The sequence below is a fragment of the Nipponia nippon genome, unplaced genomic scaffold (assembly GCF_047370975.1).
Source record: "Nipponia nippon isolate SJK-2023a ecotype South Korea unplaced genomic scaffold, ASM4737097v1 scaffold_8, whole genome shotgun sequence".
In the NCBI taxonomy this organism is placed as follows: Eukaryota; Metazoa; Chordata; class Aves; order Pelecaniformes; family Threskiornithidae; genus Nipponia; species Nipponia nippon.
The window spans coordinates 6,761,565-6,773,971 of NW_028262402.1; the positions used below are offsets into that span (position 1 = coordinate 6,761,565).

The following is a 12,407-nucleotide window of genomic DNA, read 5'->3' on the forward strand; positions in this document are numbered from 1 at the left end:
CCGAACCGCGCCTGCGCCGTCTGCGGGCTGCGCCTGCGCCGTCGCCTCCGCGCCTGCGCCGTCGCCTCCGCCCGCCCGCCCGCCACGGAGAAGATGGCGGCGCCCTGAGCGGCTCGGCGCGGCGCTGCCCGACATCCCTCCACCATGAGGAACCTGCGGCTGCTGCGGACCGGCGGGCGCCGCCTCGCCGCCGCCCCCGGCACCCCGCAGTGTTTCTGCCTCAGCGCCGAGCGCGGCACGGTCCTCGTGGGCTCCCAGCACGGCCTTCGAGAGCTGGGCCCCGCCGCGGACTCGGTGAGAGCTGTCAGACTCGGGCCAGGGCTGTACCTTCGGGGGAGGGTGCCGGTGCCTGTCGGCTGTCGCGCATCGCTGCAGGCGTGGTGTCAGGGGCGGCTTTGGTCCGCCCGTTGCAAAGCCGGAATAAAGCGTTTGGGCCTCCTGTCCGCAGCGGCGCGTCGGTGCCCGCCGGGAGCTCGGCTCTGGGCGGGCCGCGGCCGCCTTCTGACAGGGCGGCGTTTGTGGGGTCCTGGAGCCTCCTGCTGCTCCCTGCCGCCGCTGGTGGCTCTCTCCTGGTGCCTGGGAAGGTGGCTGTGAGGCTGCACCCTGATCTTAGCGGCTGAAGTGATTTGCTGTGCTTTTAAAATACTAAATCTGCCTCCCAGAGGGTGGTCGTATTTGACATGGGTCATTCCTGTGGTTTGGTCTTAAGCATGATCCGGTGAACCGTTGCATCAGAGATACAACTCACAAAACAGAAGCCAACAGGCAAAAGGATAGTGAAGAATACACGAGGAAACTTTTGAAACCGTGCTTTAGGGGAAAAAAAAAAAACACAACATATTGCCAACGAAAAATAACGCTATTGAGCCATGAGTTCCTGTTAGAGCGGAGTTGCAGTGTCTTCTCTGGAAGCACACTATGCAACTCTGAGACATCTAATTCCTTCAGTAAGTTCAGTTCTGAAGTTAGCAGACAGAAGAGCTTTTGAGCTTTCCTGGGATCTCATTTTTAAAGAAGGGTGTTTTCTGAAAAAAAAATTGTGGTCTGTTTGTGAAGACTATCAACTAAAATCTTTTTAAAATTTAAAAGAAAAAAATTCTGAAGCCTGTCTGAAGTTGCTACATATGTCAGGTTCCTTTTCTGGTTTTGGGGAGGGACTTATTTCAGGTCTTTATTACTGTGTTTTTTTTCCGTGATGACTGGATGTGTAAAACATTCATGCAACTAAGCTAGAGAGAGCTCTTTTAGCTAAAGCTTTCTTGGTTTGCTGTACCTGAATGCATATCCAAATGGTTTTCCTTTGATTTTTTTTTTTTTGTGTTGTGTCTGTAAAGTCTGAATGACCCCTTAAACTATTGGGACACTTTAAGCAGCTACCTGTTCGCCTCTTAATGTTGACAGTATGTGGAGAAGTATGAAAAGGGGGTTGAAAGATGATTAGCAAGACAAATTGGAAGTTGTAGCATTGCCATTTATTATTTGCTCCCTTATGTGAGTTTTCTCATTGTCTGTCTGGCACTTTTAACATAAGAGGACCTTCACAGTTTCCTATGGATAAATGAAGTTAAGTACTTGCACATTGCCTGTTTCCTGGTGCCGTTCACATACTCACTTCTGCTGTGTAATGCTTTGTGTAATTGTAGTAGGACGAAATATACCCATGGATGTTATTCTGTCATTTCTGCAAAAATCCCAGTGAGGTGACATGTAGTTAATAAGTCATTGGTCTCTCTATGTCAAGGTGACAAGAGAAGTTTCCTTGACTGCAGAAGGTTTCATGCCTGAGGATGGAAGTGGCTGCATCGTGGGTATCGAAGATCTTCCAGAGCAGGAGTGCGTGTGTGTTGCTACAGCCGCTGGAGACATCCTACTGTGCAATCTCAACACGAAGCAGGTAATGTGGCAGGAAAGACACAACAAGACTGAGGGATTTCAAAGGAAAGGGTGACACTGTTTTAATTTCTTCAGGGGGCAATTGTGTGTTTATTACGTACTGAGCTGTGGTTAATTTCCCTTTTCTGGCCAGATGAGGTGATTTTTGTGGGAACCTTGAGCAGGATTAAGGACAGAATATACACTCCATAAAAGAACCGTAATTGAAGCAGTGGCTTGCCTGTCCACAGCCCTAGCCCTGTATGTTTGCTCAGGGGGCTGTTGGCACACACCCAGCAGCATGGGATCCACTGAACAGTCTTACAGAAATAGGATATTGCTGAGACTAGGTACAGAATAAAGTAATCTATTCATAACTCACAGTGTAGCTGCCTTTTTATTATTATCAGTCAATACAGAACATCATGCTGACATGACTTAACTGAAGAGAGGAGAAAGTGTTGCGTGTTGTGATTTGAAGAACATTTGGAATAAAAAAGCTCTGGAAAACACTAAAGGGAAACCAAAACATCTTGGCTGAGTAAATACAGCAGGACCTGAGATACTTGCTTTCTGTTCCTTCTTTAGTGTCAGATTTGTAGAATTGTCAGCAAGATGCTTAAACACCACAGCAGCACCCCCTGAAATCTGCATCAGCTTCCACAATACCAGCCCAACAGTGCAGGTGTAGGTAGGCATGAGATGACAGTGGTCTGTCTGGGCTAACTGTCAGATTGTTGTTATTTGCAGCTCACCTGTTTCGGTTCTTGTTTGGGTTTGATTTGCAGATACCACTTAAATATACTATCAGCTGTATGTGAAAAATGTATCCCTTATTGCAACTTAAAACATGTCATAAGGGAACAGAGATTAACAAAAGATGTGATACGTGAGATTTTTCTTGCAGTGATATGTGGGTCAGAGATGAGGTTTAACTTCAGAGCCTTTATTTCAAGGCTTTTTGGCTTACTTTCTCAGTTTTAAAATTGTGTTCTTTTGGTGCAGTCTGGGCACCAAGAAAGAAGTCTTGAAGGTTACTCTGCTTGTTCTGAAACTTTTTGTATGCCGGTGATGGTTACTGTGCCCACCAGTGCCCAGTCCCACTTCGTTTACCTGAAAAGATTGTGACACCCAAGCTTAATTCGTTGAATGGCATCATCTTGCTATTTATCACAATTGTTCTGTTCCACGCCTTTTGCAAATCAGCAGAACAGTGCATGATAGCAGTTCTCTGCCCACTGCTATTGCTTATATACTCATGGTGGCCCAGTAAAACTGGCCCAGTTTTTCATAAACTTTGAAGTTAGTGCAGCTATATACAATTGTCAAGTTCAACATGCACAAGCCAATTAGAGTTCTAATGGATGTTGAAATTCTCTAGGTGAGAACCATTATGTCTGTGTTTTGTGACTTCAATATGTTTACCAATGTAACCACAGACCCGATCAGGCAATATTAGTATTAACACTATACAGGCTGACATAAGGCTGAGAGTTGCAGAATGAAGCTCTTATTAAAACTATGGTTGAAAATGCTAATCTTTAGATTATCTGGACTCTCATATATGAACATTCTGGAACCGTCTTTGGTTAGAAACGTTTCTTTTGTTTCATTCAATGCAAAGGGTAAAGTAAGACTTGTGACTTTTCTAAGTAGGAGAGGATTTCCCTGCCTTGGTGACTGATTGCTTTTGTGCTGGGATGGTGCTGCACTGGCGTTCCTGCACTTCCCTGATCTTATTTTGGTCTTGCAGGTGGAATGTGTTGGAAGTGTGGACAGCGGTCTGAGTACCATGAGCTGGAGTCCTGACCAAGAGCTTGTTCTGCTTGCAACAGGTATCAACAACAGCCTGTAAAGCTTTCTGCCTTTAAGAGTGAAACTCACTGTGGCCAAAATGCAATACACAGTTAAGTTTAAGATAGAAGAAGTAAAATACGAAGTTATGAAATTGGGACCAAGACTTAAAGAGAGAAAAAAACCCACCTGATCCTATATATGAGATTGCATTTCATGATCCATGAGGTGCTTTGGTGATGCAAACAGAAGCTGTTCAGGCCCAAAAAGCTGAGTTTTATGGAACAGTAATTAGTCTTTCAGATCTTCCATATTTCATCTTGCCTCTAAAACATAAAGACTCCTGCTTTATATCCCCATTTGATTTCTTAGTAATAAAAACTGCTTCTTGTCCTTTGGTAAGAAATATATGTGTGTCAGGCTCAATTTCACTACAGATGTGTCTCACCTAGAAAATAAAATTAGCCTCAAGCAAAACAGAATTACAGAATGCTTGAGGTTGAAATGGAGTTCTGGAGATCACCTATTCCAACCCCCTTGCTCAAAGCAGGTTACCTGGAGCAAGTTGCTGGGAACCGTGCCCAGTTAGGTTTTGGATATCTCCAAGGATGGAGACCCCACAACCTCTGTGAGCACCCTGTTCTTGTCTGTGACCACCCTCACAGTAACAAATTGTTTTCTTATGTTTTAATGGAATTTGCTGTATTTTAGTTTGTGCTCATTGCCTCTTGTGCTGTCACTCAGCACGACTAACAGTCTGGCTCTGTCTTCTTTACTGTACCCCACCTCCCACATAATATATTTATACACACTGATGAGATTCTCCCTGAGCCCGCTCTCTGGAGCAGTCTGACTTTTCTCAGCCTCCCCTCATGTGACAGGTTCTCCAAGGCCTTAATCACCTCTGTGACCCTTTGCTGGACTCATTCCAGTATGTCCTTTTCTGTCTTGTACTGGGGAGCCCAAAACTGGAGCCAGCATTCCACGTGTCTCACCAGCACTGAGTAAAGGAGAAGGATCGCCTCCCTCAACCTGCTGGCAACCCTTCTAATGCAGCCCAGGATGCTGTTGGCCACCTGTGCAGCAGGTGCATACTGCTGGCTCATGTTTAACGTGGTGTCCTCCAGGAAACACAGGTCATTTCTTTGCCAAGCTGCTCTCCAGCCACTTGGCTCCTAATCTTAGTGCCTGAGATTATTTCCCAGGTGCAAGACATGGCTTTTTTCCTTGCTGAGCTTTATGAGGTTCTTGACAGCCCATCTCGCCTACATGACAAGGTCCCTGTGGACAGCAGCACAACCTTCTGGTGTACCTGCTACTCCTCCCAGTTTTGCATCATCTACAAACTTGCTGAGGGTCCCATCCTCCAGGTCATTAATGAGGACGTTTAACATTGGCCCCAGTGTCCACAGGCACACCCCTGGTGACAGACCTCAAGCTGGACTTTTTGCCACTGATAGCAAGGTTTTGAGCTTGGCAGTTCAGCTGGTTTTCAGTCCACTTCACTGTCCTTTTATCTATCCGATCCTTCATGAGTTTGTCTGTGATGATGTTATGGGAGATAGTGTCAAAAGCCTTATTAGAATCAAGATAAATGACATCCACTGGTCTCCCCATATCCACAAGTTAGTCATCTTATTGTAGAAGGCTATCAGGATGGTCAGGCCTGATTTCCCCTTCATAAATCCATGCCAACTGCTCCTGATCATCTTCCTGTCCTTCATATCTCAAAAGAAAATGTTTAAGAGGGCCAGGTACTTATTTTGAAGGTGGACAGAAGTTTTTAAGATTAGGCCTGGAAGCATGTTTTGAAGAGAGAGACTTGAAAGTGTCCTTCTGTTCCAGTTTGAGATTTTCTGCTTTGAAGGATATGTTCTTCTTAGCATCATGTTACCATTAGAAATATTTCTGTATTCAAGTCCATGACAGGACAGTAGGACAACATAGGAGAACACTGAGTTTTTATTTGCTGGACATATCATTACCAATACTGTCTTTAATGTCTACCCTGCAGGTCAGCAAACACTCATCATGATGACAAGGGATTTTGAACCAATTACTGAGAAGCAAATCCACCAGGATGAGTTTGGGGAAGGTGAGAGGTGCACTGAAATGAAGTTGCTCAAACTGATGTCATCAGTGTGTTGTAAGCATGTAGAAAGTAAAGAAATGGAGCTGAGCACTTACTGGCCCCCAGGAGACATTTTAGACTGTAATGCCCCTGGGCAGCTGAAGGGGAACACCAATATTTAACTTGTCAGTGTAATTTCAAGTAAGTTTCCTGTACTAATAATACTAATAATCAGAGGACTTTCTGGGCTATGTAAATTTCCTGCAGGTTTTTAGAATTAAACTTGGATGGGAGGTGTGGGTGGCTTGGAGCTGTGGTTGTGTTTACCACACTGTGCAGAGTAGTGCTGTAAATCTTCCACTACAATTATTATTTCTTCTTCAGGAAAGTTTGTTGCTCTTGGCTGGGGTAAAAAGGAGACACAGTTCCATGGATCAGAAGGAAAACAGGCAGCGCATCGCAAACAGACGGTATTGTACTAGTTCTCTTATGTTAGGCCCATGCTGTCTCTGGGAAAACATGTATAAAGAGAGTTTCTGTTATTCCTGTGGTACCAGTTTGCCACCGCCTTTCTGGTGGTTGTCTTCATAGGCTGCTTCTGTTTGTTTCTGTTGTTAACTGAAATCCAGGATTTTTATCCTCCTCCTAATTCAAGACAGCAGCTGGGAGTACTTAGGACTGTTTGTACAGAGCTCAAAGCAAGATTTGCAAGCATTAGTGCTTGCAGAGGTAAAGCCACCCTTAAATCAGCATGACAGGTTTTGCTCAATGTGTGCTATAGACTAAAGTGTTCATATGACCAAGAGAAACAGCACACAGTGTGGCCGAGAGGAGCAGAAATAACAGTAGTTTTAGCTCTCAGAAGGCAAGAGTAGAAGGATTTAGGCTATTGAGCATCACCAGTCATGTGAGGCAGCTCCATGTGCCTGCACATTTTAGCTCTTTGCTCCTTTGTCTGGCACTTCCTTGTTTGGGTCTTGTTTTCTCATTTTTTATTTGGTGAAAAATCAGGTAGCTAAAAACACCTCACTGCTGGATTTTTCTTGTTGTGTTTGAGTTTCAAAATTAAAACTGTCCCGCTGAAACCTGGTAGGCTACAGTGCAGAAACATGAAATGTGTCCTGTTCCAGCTTTACTGTTAGGAGGGACAGGAAGAGGCTTGGCTGTATCTGGGAAAATATGCCTAGTTTCACAAAGTTAAACCTTTGAACAGCTGCCTCTTTATCTGTATTCTGTTGAGTTTGTTTCCCCACGGCCGCCGTGTTGTTCTGTGAAGAGCCTGTTTGCCTTGAAGAACACTACTACTCATCCCAGCTTCTGTCTGCCCTACAGACTGCCTGGATGGCATGCCTTTCTTGCCTTTCTTCTTCCAAGGGGTTGTGACTCCAAGCATCAGTCATGAAAAAACCCTGATTCATCCTTGTATCCAGCTTATGCAAACCTGGTCTATAAGCAGAGACCCTGGTGGAAGGGAAGGATAGCATGTGATCATGTGAATAGACAGTCATATGCACTTGCAGGAAGAGCAGATTGACTCAACAGACAGTTTCAGTTCTAGTATTTCCGAAAATAACATTCTGAGTAATGAATTTTTAACTTTGCAGCCTTAAGATTTTTTAATGGACTGATTTCATGCCAAGGCTCTTGAAAGAGCTGGCGTAGCAATGCAGTCTGTTGAGACAAAGACAGCAGTTGCCTTCCCAAGCTTTGATGGAACTTTCTTTTGTGTGACTTCAGGAAGTGTCACCTGCTTCAGCCTGGGATGACGGCAGGCCTCGGGTTACATGGAGAGGAGATGGGCAGTTTGTTGCAGTGAGTACCGTCTGTCCAGAGACAGGTATGGGACCAAACTTCTTTGAAATACTAACATGCATAAAAGGCTTCTTAAGCAGAAACTAAACCAGGCAAGAACTGGCTGGTGTTCATGGTCTCTTGGCCACATAAAGCAAGGGTGAGTTGAGCAAGTTAATTGCTCTTTTCTCTGTTTTGGTGTTCTCGGAGGTACTTTATAGACACGATCTTTTGAACACTTTCTTTGCAGTTTCGTTTTCAGTCCATTGAGAAGCCAGGAGAGGTTACTACTGAGTAATTACTATCTGAACTGCTTCTTTCACCCATGTTAAATCACCACTTAAGCTCTAGCCAATCTCTGGTGGGCTCTCAGTGCCAAATGGATGAATCTGTTTGGGTTGCCATACCCTCTGTTCCTCATACTAGCAGTTTGGCCTTGCACACTTCTGTTTAAATACTGGTAATACTTTTCCCTAGGTTTTGCCCTAAAGCCAAAGAGGTGATAAGCACATATATGTCTTGTAAGACTGTAATTGATGTCTTCCGTGACAATTATATAAATAGCAGTTTAAGTGTATTGGTCAACATATTGAACTGTACCAAACTGCACTGCTCTTCCACTAGTTTGGGTTTTTACCTTCAGTACTTCAGATTAGGGAGGATCTTGCATTTATAGGAAGATTTTAACATTTCTATGGTGAAAGTTGGAGAGGGAAATGGCTATGACGGAGATATATCAGACTGAAATTCTTACTCAGGTCCTTTAGAGTCACTCAGTTACTATGGGAGAACTGCCTGAGACAGAATAAGTTCTTACCCCTTAAGGTGTACAAGAGAAATCTTTTTATTCGTGTGCATCAAAATTTGCTCTCTTACCCTCATAAAATTAGAAAAGTCTCTTCCCAGTGCTTTCTTACATCTTTGTCTCCTTGCTCTCTCAACCTATAGGTGCTCGGAAGGTCCGAGTATGGAACAGAGAGCTTGTGCTGCAGTCCACGAGTGAGCCTATCTCAGGATTAGAACAAGCGCTGTCTTGGAAGTGAGTAGCAAAGCAGTCTGCATGCTGGCAGGAGAGTGTTGCTTTTTATTCCCTAGTCACAGTCTTTGATCAGCATCAATTTCATTTCTTCTGTGTTTATTTCTCCCAAAACTTGAGGAAAGCTTCCTTCTGATCCAGCATGAGGAAGAGTAGCCCTTTAAACCCTGAAAAGCCTAATACTTACATTACATGTGGGAATAAGGGATAGATTCTCTGCACAGTCTCAGTGTCAAGTGGTTTTGGACTTAACTGTATAAACAGGAATCTTACAGCTCCCTTTTCCAGTGCTGACATTTGCTTGCTCATCTGGGGATGTCGTGAGTCCTGGAAAATGTCTTTGCTGGACCTGTGTCTTAGTCTGAACAGTGCTGAGGAAAACACATGCTCGGCTGCCCTTTTCTTCATGTCTCTGGAGAAAATGCGAGATGATTGGTGTTTGAAATGACAGCTAGTGATTATGTGAGCTACCACTTTTCATTTGGCTCTTTTTTAAGGCCCTCTGGAAACCTGATAGCATCCACGCAAGAAAAACCCAACAGACATGATGTAGTTTTCTTGGAGAAGAATGGACTTCTTCACGGGGAATTCACCCTCCCGTTCCAGAAAGGGCAGGTCAAAGTAAGTGCTGTGTCTGGGCTGCTTTGATTAGAGTGTAATGGAGAGGAGGACTAGATCTTTTCCAGATTCTAGGAGGAAGTTTTTAACTTAACACTTGTGCTGGTCCTAATGGAAAAAAGTGACCTGAGAAGAGAACAATGAAGAAGCCTGTGGAGAAGATGCAAGGCCTATAGTACAGAGACAAGTACAGGGGGATTGTAGCCCTGGGGTACTTCTGGCCCCTGTGTACTTTCTACCAGGCAAATGCTTCAAAAATGCTATTCAGGATGTCAGCTGTTGCAAGAGTGAGGTGAAATACTCACATTATCCCAAGTAAGAGAAGTGAGAAGCTACTGCTAGGGTGTTACTTCAACTTCTGCCTTTGGATGCTGAGAGGTCTTTCTGCAGATGCTTCCTCAGGGCCAAGAGGGCAAACAGAACACTGCTGCCATGTTTGTGGTTGTGTCACCTCTTCAGCTTTGTGGAACCACTGTGACAGGTTCTGCTTCAGAATGCTTTGCTCCAGCTGTCGGGAGCTTTGCAATACACAAGGGCTATGTTAGTATATTAAGCCCTGCACCGTGCATTGTTGAAAATAAGGAGCAACTCATGGTCTTGCAAACCAGTTGGGAGCATACCCACCCTACACAGAGGCAACAATATCAGTAAGAGCCGTGTTTGTTTCTGCAGGTTAATGAATTGCTTTGGAATGCAGATTCTACGATCCTGGCTGTATGGCTGGAAGACCTGAAGGTGGAAAACTCCAACCCAGACAGTTATGGTGAGGGCACTATGTGAGGCTCTGGCACTTACACTTGCCTGCAAATGTCATTAGCAGTGAGTATTCTCCTGCAAGTTAGAAGACACTGGGGAGGCTCACCTACAGCTTTGAGATCCCTGTGCAGGTCAGGAAGAGCTGGTAGTTCAGCCTGAGCTCAAAGCATCTTCCAGGCTGCTGTAACTGGAAATGGTGTTAATGGAACACTAAATGTGTGACCCCTTCGTAAGACGTGTGTCTTCTCACAAGGGGAGTTCAAAGAGTTCTAGGACTGACTCTTTTGCACAAAGTCTGTTGTTAAGTTTTCTTGTGCTGGGTGTTGTATGACACAGCCCACGGGCTGAAGGCTAGAACTATTATTTTCATTGCACTTAAGCCACCCCTAGAAGAGCAGTGGTGGTGGGGAGGGTTTGAGATGGGTCTCAAGTAGCAATCTGTAGTAACCATTTCTTTCTCTATAGTTCAGCTGTGGACCACAGGGAACTATCACTGGTACCTGAAGCAAAGTCTACATTTTGGTAGCTTGGAGGAAAATCAGTTGGTGTCGCTGCTGTGGGACCGAGAGAACCCGTATAGACTGCATGTACTCTGCCAGGGCTGGCATTACCTCTCCTATGACTGGCATTGGACCATAGACCATGGGATGGGGGAGAATAGCCAGCATGTGGCAAATGTGGCTGTCATAGATGGAGGTAAGCAGGGGGACTGCTTTGCAGCTCTAGGGTCACAAGAAGTGACATAGCCTTTTGGATGCAGGCTGGATGGGATTTTGGTAGTTCTTGGGTTAGCTGCTGTTTCTACACAGCTGTTAGTGAAGGGAACCATGTAATTGATGGAAGCTTCAGAGGTGGTTCAGTGAAGTTAACTGCTAAGGGCACAGCAACTGTATTTTCCTGTAGCATTGTTCCTACTTTCAGTAAAGAACCTAACAAGCCTCACTAACATTTGGACTGGGTTACAGCTTGGGTTTTTTTTCTCTTTTCTTGCACAGATAAAGTGCTTGTCACAGCGTTCCAGCATGCTGTGGTGCCCCCACCCATGTGTACCTATGAGGTCCAGCTCCAACAGGCAGTTAATCAGGTTGCATTTCACACAGATCCCAAACACAGTGGAGACATGGCTGTCCTGGATGCTGATAACAAGATCTATGTGTACAGATATGGTGAGAGCATGTTGTACGGTCTTGTTAAAGGAAACCCTCTGTCCCTGAGAGCAGTACCCTGGGGGACTAGTAGGGTGATGGTCACTCAAGCCTTTAGTAGTCAGGAGCGGGATATATCTGGTTCAAGCTCTGTTCTCTCATCTGCAGTAGTCTGGGTGGCACAAGGGCGTTTTGGTGGTGCATTGGCTTTGTGAGAAGGCAGCGTTCAGCACTTGGCTATGTGATTATGCTGGTAGTATCCCCCGGCCTAGCTTCAGCTTGAATAGAGTTTAGCAAGTGGTATCTTGTGTAATCTGTTCTGATGGCATGTTGCTGCTTGGCACTGGAAGTGTCTGGGAATAGCTACCTAAGGCCTATCTGAGGCACCCAGTGCTTCCCAAAGCAGTCCGATATGCAGTGTAATACTCAGTGTGCTCAGACAAGAGACTGTTGCTGCTGTCCCTGAGTTTTGTGTTGACATTACAAGGTAACTGTGGTCCTCGGGGTAAGTGTTAATGAGGATTGGGTGTTGGCTGTACATGTAGGGATGGTATTTTCTGACTTTTATAATAGTTTCCTGTGGCATCTACTTTTTGATAAGAATGAAGATGGAAGGGGCTCTATTGGTAGCATCTCTAAACTCTGCTTTGTTCTGTGTTTGCTAGGACAGAGCACAGTGAATGACCCCACTGTCAGGCTTGGAGGTGTGGGTGGAAATGGATTTAAAGCAGCTGTGGAAACACCATACCTGGATAAAACCTACAGGTAATACAGAACTAGTACAACTGTAGTGAGGAGAAAAGGGTAGTGCCTGGCTGGACGCTTTAGAGGTCACAGCTCTGACCACTTGTCTCAAGATTTTGAAAAGGTTGTCAGATAACTTGGTTTCATTGTGCTGACACTGTGCCTGCAATTAGTGCTAAGGACTGGGCAACACAGTGGGCAGTTTATCCTGAGAAGTGCCCTTACTGAGGTCTTGATCTAGTGGGAGCAGTGACTGTCAGTGACAGCAGTGAGATAGCTTTTCCTGTGCCTGGTGCTCTTGGCATTGAGGTGCTGCACTTTGCACTCCTGTTCCCAGAGCCAAAGGAATGGCTGTGCAGTGCCCAGGACCATGGACAAGGTAAAAAACCCACCCTGCTCTACATTTGTTTCTATACACAGTTGGCATGGGAGCAGTACTGCCTAGGGAAAACAAATAGGGCTCCCTGGGTCTCGTCCTTCATCACCAGTCTAGCCTGTGGCAGGATTCATGCTTTGGGTGACTGTGCACTGGAGCCCTCCTAGCCACGCTGTGTGTCTGAACAGCCAGGTTGTGCCTAGG

The 12,407-nt window shown here is 45.3% G+C and overlaps 1 protein-coding gene across 5 annotated transcripts in view; it reads left to right on the plus strand.

Annotated features, from left to right (window-relative positions):
- The first annotated feature begins 73 nt into the window (after nt 1–73).
- The window catches only part of ELP1 (elongator acetyltransferase complex subunit 1), a 33,297-nt gene continuing 20,963 nt past the window's right edge, over nt 74–12,407 (plus strand). For all 5 annotated transcript variants that reach the window (XR_015701035.1, XM_087742074.1, XM_087742075.1 and 2 more), the window contains exons 1-12: nt 74–294; nt 1,742–1,894; nt 3,626–3,707; nt 5,681–5,761; nt 6,122–6,207; nt 7,475–7,574; nt 8,477–8,567; nt 9,062–9,185; nt 9,855–9,945; nt 10,404–10,634; nt 10,934–11,104; nt 11,749–11,848. Coding sequence is in view for 4 of the 5 variants with exons in the window: in XM_087742074.1 (XP_087598200.1) it covers nt 145–294; nt 1,742–1,894; nt 3,626–3,707; nt 5,681–5,761; nt 6,122–6,207; nt 7,475–7,574; nt 8,477–8,567; nt 9,062–9,185; nt 9,855–9,945; nt 10,404–10,634; nt 10,934–11,104; nt 11,749–11,848 (1,460 nt within the window). In the remaining variant the exon portion in view is untranslated. The remainder of the gene's footprint in view (nt 295–1,741; nt 1,895–3,625; nt 3,708–5,680; nt 5,762–6,121; nt 6,208–7,474; nt 7,575–8,476; nt 8,568–9,061; nt 9,186–9,854; nt 9,946–10,403; nt 10,635–10,933; nt 11,105–11,748; nt 11,849–12,407) is intronic.